The sequence below is a fragment of the Pieris napi genome, chromosome 6, assembly GCF_905475465.1.
Source record: "Pieris napi chromosome 6, ilPieNapi1.2, whole genome shotgun sequence".
Classification (NCBI taxonomy): Eukaryota; Metazoa; Arthropoda; class Insecta; order Lepidoptera; family Pieridae; genus Pieris; species Pieris napi.
In genome coordinates, this window is record NC_062239.1 from 8,214,683 (window position 1) to 8,228,267 (window position 13,585).

The 13,585-nt window shown below is 30.9% G+C and overlaps 1 protein-coding gene and 1 long non-coding RNA gene across 2 annotated transcripts; one reads left to right on the forward strand and one right to left on the reverse strand.

Annotated features, from left to right (window-relative positions):
• Positions 1-1,166: 1,166 nt before the first annotated feature.
• Positions 1,167-9,957, forward strand: LOC125050490 (zinc finger protein 345-like). The gene is made up of 13 exons (XM_047650379.1): positions 1,167-1,527; positions 1,731-1,862; positions 1,996-2,352; positions 2,772-2,915; positions 3,488-3,625; positions 4,379-4,506; positions 5,082-5,156; positions 5,546-5,678; positions 6,549-6,673; positions 6,753-6,906; positions 7,440-7,559; positions 8,211-8,408; positions 9,330-9,957. The coding sequence occupies exons 1-13, from the start codon at positions 1,420-1,422 to the stop codon at positions 9,516-9,518; spliced, it is 2,001 nt and encodes a 666-aa protein (XP_047506335.1). The 5' UTR covers positions 1,167-1,419; the 3' UTR covers positions 9,519-9,957.
• Positions 9,958-12,847: 2,890 nt separating this feature from the next.
• On the reverse strand, positions 12,848-13,581 carry LOC125050330. The gene is made up of 2 exons (XR_007117130.1): positions 13,415-13,581; positions 12,848-13,321 (listed from the first exon to the last, which is right to left on the reverse strand). It is a non-coding gene; the product is annotated as an uncharacterized LOC125050330 (long non-coding RNA).
• Positions 13,582-13,585: the final 4 nt, after the last annotated feature.

Here is a 13,585-nt window from a genome sequence, read left to right on the forward strand (position 1 = left end):
AAGAATATCGCAGACGGCTGACCGGACGTATCATACGTTACAGACGCTACGATATTGATGAAACTGTCAATTATAAACGAGAGATGGTTCTACTTTACGTCCAGTTCCGCAACGAAATGTCAGAGATTGTTGATCAAAATAAATTTTTGCAATCATTTGACGACAATAAAGAGACGGTTATGAAACGCCGTAGCCTATTCGAGACAAAATTTAACATTGAAAACGTCATGAAAGAACTTCAAGCGTTGATTATTTTGCAAAACGAAGATAACAGTAATTTTCAGGAACAAGCCGAGGTCCGAGTATCGCAGGAGACGCCCTTGTGCTAGTCGTGGGAAAAAGTGTGTAATGTGATTTATCCCTGTCTGATTAAAAACATTTGCCCCATACCTTTTTGTGTCATATAACTATTTTTATAAATGAGACCTTAATAACGATCACGCTTTCTGTGGGAAGCTGGCTTATTTTGCCGAGACTTGAAGCCTGAAGGTAATAAAACGGCGTTTTCACTTGGAATAACGTTAACAGAATGTTCTGGTAAAATAATCTCTGGACTCTGGTTAATTCACCGACATTTATTAATAGGATGATGTTCATAGGTGGTTTGAACTCGTTACGTCTGGCTATATGATATATAATCATAAACAGCTTTATCCTTTCCGTTGTTTATTAAAACGAAATCTAACGTGGAGCCTCGAAAAACATAAAAAGAGTTCCTCTCTCTATGGCGTTTTGTTAGTTTTTCTTAAATATTTCTTCTAACTATCAAATATGCATATCTTAAATAGTTATATCCTAGGTATAATAAGTTACTTTTAACAACTTTAAAATGATACAAAATGAATAAATAATAAAAGTGTAATGTGTATTCCTAATGATTTGTTGCAAATGCCATCTATAGTTAGGTTTTGTTAAATAAAAGAAATACTTATTTAACGTGTTTGTCATGGGAAAACTAATTTAACCATAATACAAACATACAGCGCCAAATTCAATTTGCTGTTTCTTTGAAACCCTATAAATTTTACATACAGCTAGCTCTAGTCTGTAGCCACGGAGCTCTTGAACGTTGTCACGAATAAAGCCAAGTTGTTGATTCATTTCTGAGCATTATTCCTAATCTGTGACATTAACCATTTTTTTAATTTTAGCGTCTAGTGTAAAAGTAGTAAAAAGTAGACGTTCTCTTGCTATTAGTCGAACATTATTTAAATCACTTTTGCTGAATTACAAGTTTAATACTATGAAAATAAACCTTATTTTCTCGCGTTTCTTATAATAATTGACCAGGTTAAAAAAAGTATCCTATACTACGAGTTATAAAGACGATTCGAAACTGTGCAGATCTAAGATTTTTATAGGTCTTATCACAATTATTTATAGTGTAAAAACCGCGACATTTCGAATATTATTACAATAATGGGAAAATTAAAAGCTTGTAGGATTTGTTTACAAATGGACCTCAGGCTGGAAAATATACAATCCAACTTTTTGGGTCTATATTATGAAATAATTACGGGGTTGAACGTAAGTCTTATATTATTTTTAATAAAGTAAAAAACTAAAGTATTATTATTCTTCTTAAAACTTTAAGACAAGGACGTTAATTTACCATATTTCTTTGCATTCTATTACTTTATTTTAAAACTTACTCTAAAAATAGATTTTATTTTGATACATACATTTTTGTTTTAAAATCTAATGCATTTTCCTTGGCATGTAATTTTTAGCTAAATGAAAACGAATTACCAGGATATTTTTGTTATCAATGTGCTGCTTTATTGAAGAAATTCTATTCATTTAGACAGAAAAGCCTTAAAGGTCTAGAAATACTGCAAGGTGTTTTGGAGACTTATGGCAAGGTGTGTAAAATACTCATTTTTCACTTCCACTATCCCCATTGAATTTTAAAATTTTCTTTTAACTGTAATTATACAAGGTGATAAACAAAGACTACAATTTTTTGTATTAAAAGTGGTTTACAAAATATTTCAGATTACAGAAGATACTATGAGAAAAACAGAACAGAAAAATTCTTGTTCTAAATCTGGCTTGAGTACTTTTAATGGCTTTTCAATAAATATTTTCCCTGAAGGAGTTGAAGAAGATACAACGGTAAATGAAATGAATGTATCTATTGAAGCCAGCCATGATTTTAAAAATGACAATACTGCCTTAGAATTGTACGACTTAATCAAAGAAGAGCCTTGTGAAAAACTAAATAGTGATGTTGATGAAAGTTATGAAGATTGGTTAAGTGATGATGAGCCTCTTGCAGTACACAAGAGTATAAAAAAGAAAATAGAAAAGAAAAAGATAGTCAAAGAAGAAATAAAGGAAGAAACAGTGGAGGTATATCACAGAGAATATGTTTTTTAAATAGCAATATCTATACTTATTGGAATTGGCATTAGAAGTGCTAGTTTGGCATATACGCAATAACTACTAATTATCTTTTTAACATAAAAATATTTTTTCGAAGATAGAGGGGGAGGTAGGCTTCATAATCTATATATAAATACATAATATGAAGGCTATAGTTACTTCTTATATTATCTGGCATTAATAAAGTTTGTAAGATTGGATACATATTTTTCTATGAACACAACTTATTGTCTCTTTTTATTTACTAAAGATTAAGGATATATGTAATTTTCAAACTACAGTTATTGGCAATACTGGTAAAAGTAGAAGTGTATCTTCTTATTATAATTCCCCATATTTCTGTACTATGTGCGCTTATTGTGTTAGCAAGCAATTTTTTTTTTCAGCTACCAAAAACAAAAACCGCAAAATTAAAAAAGTCCATAAAAGTGAATAAGAAACCAGTTAAACTTTTAAGAAAAGATGTAATTCAACCTAAACAAATCCAAGATTTCAATTTTGAGAGCTATGTCGATGTCATCACACTAACGGTAACTGTTTATTTTTGTAGATATTAATAATAAAATTTAAATTTTTTTAAATTTCAAATTTACAAAACTATTATTATGTATATTTTTTAAATATAGTGTAAAAACTAAAACTGCATTGCATTGATATATGTTTCAGTGCATACTATCATAACCCTCATGTTTTTTGGTTGATGTTATGTTAATTATTTTTGACGTGATAACGTCTTTAAAATCGTTTTAGTCGGGTGACATGTTCAGAAACTTGTGTCACACCAAAACCTCACGAGCGCGATCGCAGGTATAACGAGAGAGAGACGGACCGATCTCCCGTCTCATCTCGAGCGCTGCCAGTCATTCCGTGAATGAATGAAGAAAAATGTATATCATAGTCGAATAAGTAAACTTGTCATTTTACACCCGAAATTTATCATCAAAAGTGTGAATAAAACGATAGATGTAATTTAAAATTTGAAAAAATTGTTATCTTCATTAATTCCTTACTTCCCAAAAACTTATATCACCAATAAGACGTTATCACGTAAACATCTCGATCGTAAACCTACTTTACAAACAACCAATATTTTTTTTTTTAGGAAGAAGAACAAAAAGAAGAAATAAGTAAACGTAAAGAATCAGAAAATTACCAAAGTGCACCATTTAAATGCGAGTTGTGTTTTAAAGTTTTTCTGGACACACAAACTTGGCAACACCATATGAAGAAACATGATGTGGTAATATCATTATCGAGCCCATATTACTTTGTACATAAGAATCATGAAATAGTCATTACTGTTCAATGTTCTTCTTTTATTAAATTGATTGATTCAAAGTATAAACGCGATCTGATATTAAGGGACTAAAGGCTGAGGTTCTATATGTTAGAACACTTGATTTAACGTCAAACTCCATAAAACTTCAAAAGCAGTCAACTTCTTGGTTTGCCTAGTCCATACAATGATACATAGAGTGTAGCAGCATCACACCGACTTTAAATAACAGCCACAATATCTCATTATTAATTATATAGCAAGAAAATTTAGTAATTTATTAAACACCTACCGTTTGTCCGTACTAAATTTTTCATTAAAAATAATCTATTATTATAGTGGTGTATACTTTATTAGTCCAGCATCGTAAGTGGCAAACATTCTTGTCCCTTTAGTAGTAGTAGTAGTCGAAATTATACATTTTAGTAAATTGTGTACTTCAATACATATGATAAAGTTATATAGAATCTTTATTTCTTTTATAAGAAATACACAAAAAAGAGAAAAGAATTCAAGAAACAACAACATAGAATAATAAATAAATACTTCTATTTATTATTTATATTGTAGGTTATTTGTTAAGTAGAAACTTAAGTTATAGTCAGTCAAAGCACGCCATACGTCTCTTAAAGGCGCCAACTGTGCAACAAGGTCCTTGTAGTCGACGCATGCGCCTATCAAAGGGAGGAGTTCACTTTTAAAAATTGTAATTTTCAGTCGTCGGGCCGAGTGCAGTGCGAAATATGTAAGTTGCGTTTCAAGTCGCAACATTGTCTTAACAAACATATAATGTGTCACGCGAAGAAGTACAAATGCAAATACTGCCCATACATTTCGCGAAACACGTGAGTACTTTTTTTTATAAAACATACGAAAATATAAAGAAACGCTACGGCAAAGTGAAACCTGGTTATGTCTTCGGATATATATATTTATATAGTGTAAAATATTTATATATGCATATTGACCTGTTCGCCTCAAGTGTGGTGTTCTGACGTCTGAATTCTTGATTGAAATAAATATTGTGTTGTTTATTATATATATAGCATGAGTAACTATAAGTGTTACTCAACTAATTTAGTTTGTTTATTTATTTATTACATTTTAGGAAGATTAACAGTATTTTAACTAAAAGTAAATTATGATTACAATAAAATCAGAACTAATTACAAATCTCCACCTATGGATGGTTTATGGTTTACCAGTGTACCAATGTACCAATTATACCAGATGGTGTACCAGTTAGCCTGGATTAAAATTAATTTATTTGTACCAATCCACCTAATTATCAAGTTGTTTTTAAGTGAGGATTTTTTATTGGGGTACAAATTTGTTTATATTTGGTACATAATTAAATAAGCTGAAAATCTTAATAAATAAAATATTTTATTTTTCTCCAAATTTGTATATCTCTTTACAGAACACAAGCGTGGAATCATGTATTTTGGCATCAAGGGGTTACGTATAAGTGTCCGCATTGCGATGAACAGTTTTCGTGAGTTTTTAAATTTAAAATTATATTTTTTTAAATATTATTTCATATAAGATCAAAGCTTGGATATGCATCTCCTCATTCACCTCAAGATCGGAATTTCTTTAACTGACACGATAGTATCAGTAAATCTTTATAAAATGATGCGTAGTTTTGTCAACAGATGGCACCATATGCTGTTTGCATTCTTAAAATTAATTAATTAATTTATTGTTATTCGGTAACTTATCCAATATTTTATTACGTATTCTGATATGCAGATCGGAGAAGAATCCACCAAAAAAGAGATAGCTAACATTGTCCAGCCGATCTTGAGTTTGGTGTAACTAACACGATTTTGTTTTATATATTTAGATTAAAAGATACGTTAAATAATGCGATATTATATTCAGCCAATGGACGTCGTACCTCAGCCACGTGCGAATAAAGCATCCATCGGACTACATCTGCCCTCACTGCGGCTACTCTTTCGTGTCACAACACGGTCTTAACATGCACAAGAGTTTAATGCACCGCGGTGTCGCTGTATGTACTTATATTATTTTCACTGACTTAAATTCGCTTAAATGTGTTTTAGGCGTTTTGTATTTTTAACTTAGGATAAATTGATAATTAAACAATTTTTTTTTACCGGATTGAAGTTATGTATTTACAATTATTTTTCATATTTAAAATCTCAAGATAAACAATACGCGAAAATAGAGGACACCGTGAGCCATTTCTGCCAAAACCCTCCATCTTTTAGTCGATACCAACTCGTGATACTTTTTGACATTCAACACCTTTTGTCTTCAGTCACCGTGGTAATTTTTTTTTATTATCAAAGTGTGAAAGTAATGTCAATAAAAGACTATTAGCATAACTTTTTACGAGATTTTCTGAAACAACAAAATCCCGAACTTCCTTAATTCGTTAATAAGTTTGTGTCAAAAATAATCGCCTTTTCTTAAATCAAGCTGTTTTCATACTCGTAAACTTCGACGTTTCAAAAAGTATAATAGCGAATTTACAATATCAATATCAATATTTTACATTGTCTCTTCACTGAGATATGGAACATTACGATTTAGCCTAACTTAAGAATAATAAGTAATTTAAGTCTAACCTAATTTATTAAAAAGGATTTTAACATAAGAAAGTGTCCAATAACACTACTTACATTCTATTAAGGCGACAATCTGTTTGTGTGTTAATTTTTTTCACTTGCCACTGTTTAGGACTTAAAACTAACGTGCATTAACACTAATTAATTGTCATATTATGCAGAATAAACTTAAAAATATTGAAGTCTGTCATTATAGTTTCAAGTCTTCAATAATCGTGTAATTTGACAAATGAGTTATTTGGTCTTTGTTTATGTACCTAATTAGTTTCATACTATAATTTTGTTCTTAGGATCTGAATGAAGAAAACAAAGACCTGCCGTTCTGTTCATCCTGCGACATGAAGTTCGCATCGGAGGAGGCTCACAAGCGACACTTGGTGACAGCAAAAAAACATATACTGGACTCTGAGAAGAAGTACTTCACTATAAATTACTTTTCCAACCAAAAATTATGGTGCTTCCTATATATTACATTTATTATCGTATCGTTTCAGGAATGGATGTCGAGAATGCGGTGAAAAGTTCTCTAGTATTGACGAACTGCGAGTACACTCGCGTACTGCGCACACGCACAAAGCGTGTGATGCTTTGCTTCAACGATATAAACGGAACTCTGATAGTCGCACTTGGCCCACTAAATGCCCGCATGTATGTACTTACAGAATAAAATAATAAAAATAACATTAATATTAGGGTGAGATTCAGAAACGAAACGCAGCACAAACTCCAGTCAAAATAAATCACTTATTCTTATTTGTATTCAGAAAATTCTATTTTTTAAATTCAAATTTCGCACTTATGTTATTACAAATAAATACTAATAACTTAACTAAACTACTGACTTTTAAAGTTAATATTAATAATAGTAAAGGTGTTTTTGTAATCATACCAAAAACAACTTTGCGAACTAGTTTCTGAATAAGATTATAAAAACTTGACTAGTATCTAGAGTAATCTGATTGAAACAACCATAGATATTCAGCACTTTAATTGTTCATCTTCAGAATGTTCTAGAAATTGGGTCCCTGTCAGTGTAGTTATTTTGCCAAACATTTACTCATAATAAAGGTGTCGTGCCTTTGGAACCTTAAAGCCGAAGTGACAACTAAAATTTAATTACTTAACGGTTCTTAGTAATTGTTAAGGATTTGTATCAATATACATTTTTATGTTTATTTCAGTGCTCTGAAGAAATAGCAAACGCACGTCAGTACTGGTCGCACTTTAGACGGAACCATCCCGATGAAGTTTATCCCGTAGAGAAGAAATATATCTGTGATATCTGTGGAAAATCATTCCGGGTAAGAATATTTTAAACCATAAGTAAATGGCTGTAGCAGAACTACTATGACCGGTACAGGCACATATTCTGAAACATCTCTCAAACTAAAATTTGATGTCAAGAGCTCATAAATATTTTTTCTATTTCTTCTTTGACATATTTGACAGTGATCAAGCGGACATTGTAACCTTTTGGAATAATGCGAAAATCCAATCCAGTCATTCGAAATTTATCAGTTTAACAAATTCTCTGAAAGTGTTCATTGCAACCTTCACAAATTTATGGAGAGATATTTTACAAAATAGGTTCAATCAAATTTATTAAATTAAATGAATTAGGTCCATATTCTAAATTGTATCTCAAGTGACAATCTCTTCTTGAGCTATGTCAAACTTCATACAGTAAAAATGGCAGTTCTTGAAACTAGATTTAATTTTGATTATCATTCTAGAATACAAACAATTGTATGAATATGTATGATTTCTGTAAATATTTAATAATGATCAAAGTTTATTTATAAAAAATTTAATCAATCTGGGTTGTAAGGTAAAGACAGAGACACCATAGAGACAGTTGTCAACTTGTGATAAAAGAGAGTCACAAGTTCACAAATATGGAGGTTAACTATTAGCGGTGGCTTAGTCTCACACCTCCTTCTTTCACTTTTTAGGGAAATGCCTTCCTGACCTATCACAAGCGGATCCATACCGGTGAAAAGCCCTTCAAATGCAAGCAATGTGATAAAAGATTCTTTAACCGAACTAATCTCTTGATGCACGAGAAAACACATTCTGAGCAGCGGCCTTATATCTGCTGTGTTTGTGGAAAAGGTTTCAAGAGTAAAGGGGCGCTTGATAGGCATTTCCGGGTATGATTTTATTATTAATCAAAAATATTATTATTTTTTATGTAACAACCGTTTAGTATTTGTTCAAGCATGTATTTTCACCTTTACGTATATTTAGTGACATAAGATAAACACATTATCTTATGTCACTAAATATAATATAACACATATATAAAAAATAGATAATCGAGGCTTATAAAAAGTGCCTATACTCTGATTTTTAATTCCGTAGAATTCTGACAGCTATCATTTTTTATGTCAGAGATGACAAACCTTTTGGACAGGCACATTTTTCAATTTCAATATGAGTCTGAACATCAGAGTCTATTCATACATTTTATTTGTTAGTGAATGTATCCATTTTATTGAGTGCGGTGGTACAAATTAAAAGTGGTTTTACGGCTAGTGATAATTACGTCCCTTTTCATCAATAACAGTGAAAAACGAAAAAGTAAAGATAACATTTTATTTTTTTAAATGGTTTACTAAACCTGGAATTAGTAGGTAGTGATGCCAGCTAAAGAATAAAATAAAGTAATTAAAGTTAATTCGATATTTTGTTCGTGATATTGAAATATTTGTTATTTTTGTATTAGGTCACTTGCGTAAGTAAATATTTAGATTTACTTTTTAGTAGGTAAAACATAAAAAATATTTTATTTTTTATTACCCTCAAATGGGTCAAATTTGTCCCTTTTTCGGTGGATAACTTTTTTAGTAGCAACACTTATGAAATGTCAGAATTCTACAGAATGAAAATTCAGAGTATAATTTATATTAAATATTTTCTTCAAAATTGTGCAAAATTTAACTATACAAAAATCTGAAAGAAATATTCTTATTATCTTATTCACAACAATCAATACGAGTATAAACAAAAAATTTAGTTGTGGGTACTTGCTAGTAGTATATTTTTATACATTCCATAAAATCTTCTTTCAGTGTCACACGGGCGATAGACCATACAAATGTGAACTGTGCGGTAAAGCCTTCGCCCAATCCAATAGTTGTAAGGTCCATGTGCATACCGTACATCTCAAACAGCCCTCGCCATACATCAGCCGTGCTAGACTTCAGAAGAGGGTGAAGAATTTAGCAACGGACAAACAAACTGTATTATATTGTACATAAGTGTAGTATGACATCTTGAAACCTACGGAATTAATGTGTATTTTTTTATAAATGTGACAACTAATGTTAGGAATTGTTTATAGTATTGTATGATTTGTGAGTTTAGTATTAGCAATGATAATTATATTATTGTAAACATAATTATTTACATGAACGCACTAGATGGGACTGTAAGCAATAAAAATAATAGTGTAGTTTTCGGCATTATTCTGCAAACACCGACCTCTCTGGGAGATAATAATGTAAACGAAAGATTTTGATTGTGCGCTCCATTCGATTGTTATTGGTCAAACGAGTTCATCAGTGCTTGTGTGTAGTGTTTAGTCTTGCGGGTTTCATTTCAAGAAATGTGGCAATCATTTTATGTATATTATGAAGTGGTAAATGAATAATAATTTATTTTATATGAAATGCTGTAGAAATAAACTTTTAAAACAAACATAGATTTTTTTACATACAAGTTTTAACTTGTTAGTCCTTAACTTAACTGTAATTTTTTTTTATGTGGCTAAAATTATGCTGTTAGATTTTTTAATCTCTTGGGCAGCTTGGGAAAATAATAAAGTGAATATAAGAACATCACTATAAAACAAACTACAATTACCATTTTTTTATTAGAAGTATATAATGGAGATGGCTACAGAATAACATGCTTATCCAATTCAATTTATTACATAGGAATAATTAAAGTTGCCTGGAAGAAATCGAGATGTTAGTGATAAGGCCTCCGGAACCTTTGATTTAATTCATCTGTCTTTGTTTTTCAACAGACATTTAAATATGCAATAGAATTCTATGATTCCATTTGTAAAATAGGTACTATTTGACATGGACATGATCAAGTCGGAAAAACGACTCGAATCAACTAAATAACTTCATTTAGTGAGCGTTACAACGTTATCTTAGTGTTGAGTGCATCAACAAAAATAAAAAATCTATTCAATAATCTGTCAGTGTCGTATTTATAGGTCTACCAGGATCTGATGGCAAAAAGGGAAAAAAGAAATTGACGCTAGCAATACTGGGGAAATTGGAGTAAAGGGTCATTCTTCTTTTTAACCTACAATTAGTTGTCTCCACCAATCAGTGAGAAAATAAAGAAGGATATTACTATTATTTTTTTCTTAATTGTATTTCAACATGCACTGTACTATATGCATAATGGCTATGCACGATCAAATAACAAATATATTGAATAATTTAATTGTAAAAGTACGTGACAAAGTAGTAAATCCGCGTGACAGAAGTGTATCTCATACAAATTCCCTATGTCTCCCGCTACCTCAGCTTGCGTTTAATCCATAATATTACGAAAAAATTATATGATGACACAAAACATAAAAATATCTTATAGCTCCTAAATATATTGCCTATCATGTAATATCAACCATTATTTTTTATCACTTTTAATAAAATATTTAAAAAATATCAAATACTTGTCTCCTACTGCCTGGTGTTTTATTTTGTAAATTCTGTCACGTGGGTTGTCCTTCGAAATACGCGTTTGTGCCGCTCGTCTTTGTGGCCTGTGATTGAAGGTTTAGACCTCCTTCCCCCTTTGGTACATTTTCCCCTATGAGATCAAAAGTCAGCGCGTCAATCGTTCGAAAGCTGTGACAGAAGGTGTGTGTTTTTATTCGGCTACCGCTTCGTCACGTAAGTAATGGATTCAAAATATAATTATTATTGTTACTTTTTTTGTCTACTCTTACGTTATAAGAAATATTTTGTTGTCAATGAGTAAATTATAAATTCTATGTCAGCTTTTAAATGTTATCGACTTAGCAACAAGTTTTTACCCCTACGTCACATGTCAACTCTGTCACACTTTTACCTAATGGCAAACAATTTTTTCGAAGAATATGGGTTTCGCCAAATATCCTGGAACTTCTTTGAATCAGGGCATGGAAAAGGAGCTTCTGATGGTTGGAGGGACAATGAAACGCCATAGTAGGTAGAGGAAACTATATTGCAGATGTTCCAATTCTTATCCACTTTCAAGATGCCAACAAATTTAAACGGTTCATTTTGACAGACTAAGACTTAGAAAAGGTAGCAACAACGATTCCAAATAATATTGTGCCCCTGAAAGGAACAAAGCAAGTCCACCAAATGTTCACGGAAACTCGTCTTAAACCATAGGGTATTTAGTTGTTGCTGTGAACAATTCTGTTCTTACGACGTTGTTGTCTTATTCTAAATTTATCAGCCTCTGCCTATATATATACTGTGGGCGTGTTCTTATCTAACGAAAAAGAAGACGATATAATTCATGATGTGGAAGATTTCATGCTCACTGATATTATGAACACAATTAAAGTGCCCCGAAAAAGATTTTACGATATTATGTATACATAATCCAGCCCAGATGAATCAACCAATGAAGATCAGCCTTTCGCCACGCTTAAAACGAAAGATCCAACTGATCAAACTGCTGTCTGCGGTACTTCTCACCAAACACTCCAGGCTCCGAATGTTAATAAAAAGGGAAGAGACAATATTTCTAGTTCGAAGAGCCACTATCAATATTCGAAAAATAAGACTTTCTATCAATGGCTTAATGATTATTTTATTTTATGTTTTTGGAAACGTTAATTTGATGTCAAGCTATACTAGACTTTAATTACTTAAAACGAATGAGTAGTCATTTAATTTACTAAAATATGAATCTCTTATTCTAAAGGTTCTCAAATGTGATTTCAATAATTATCTAAGTTCGATCTCATGTTATTTTATATGACAATGATGAAGACTGAAAAGATGTATAACAAAATAAATTATTTTAGAAAAATAAACCTGTTTTATACCAAAACGCAGCCTGGTATCCCCTAGAATATCAAACTCCGTCACGATGTTGTCTCCTGATAGGAAAATTATTTTTGTCTTTTATATATTTTGTTATGACTAGTGCAACATTTAAAATTTATATTTAAATTATTTGATTATATTGCTATCTGTGATATTGGTATTTATTTTTAAATGATAGTAAAAATTGATTTATAGCAAAAAATACATTTATATTAGCAGAAAATGTGACGGAGTGGTATTAGGTCACGAATAAAACATATTTTATACATACAAATGTATTATATTAATATGTTTTCTAAAAGCTCATTTAGTTAATTAATGTATTACAAAAGTACAAGTTATTTGACAAAGAGTATTCGATAGAATAAAATAAAAGATTTCGTGCCGAAATAACAAATTTTTTTGTCGAATTTTTCTTTCAGGCCTAGAAAATCGTACAGAAATCTGTAAACATCTCGGCAAACCACTTTTTCCAATAGAATAGAAAATCTGCTATCAGAATATATATATAAACTGCCAAGAAAGCTTTATATTTTTATTTTAAAAATTGAGCTAAAGCTTTATCAAATTGTAGGTTTAAAAGAAGAACGACCCTAAAACGTTTTGATACTTTTTTTCCCTTATAGCGGCTGATTCTGTGTGTGATAAATGCAAATATAAAAATTTATCCAATGTGGGGTTTGAAATTTAGATGAAAACTCCAATTACTCTGTTCATGAGTTTATTAATTAATTAAGAACTTGAAAATGGTTCCAAATACTGCACATCCATATAAAAGTCTTCAAAGAAGTATTTATAATAAACCTTTCCTCCTGCATCTCAATTAACCGATCTTGTTCTATGAACTGATTTTCAATTTTTATAACATGTTCACAAGATTTTCGCCATTCATCGATCCCTATTTGAGAGAAATAAACAGTGTACAACTCATTTATCTTGTTTCTGATCAATTATAAATCAAAACTATCCAAGTTTATTTGTAGTATAAGAAACCCCTGAAATAAACCAAAGTTTAGTATAAGTACATAATATAATACACACGAAAAATCCCATAAACCAAACTATCAAGACGTGTCATTCCTACTAACCAGTCAACGCTTGCACATGGCTCAATATCGATGATTGTGTATGTTCTGCATCTTGTTGACCAAGTATTCTTTGATAAACATTGAAAACAATATGTCTTGCTTGCGATCGAAGAGTTTTCTTCGACATTTTCATCACTTTTTAAAGGAAATTTGAAGCCAAACCAAAAACAA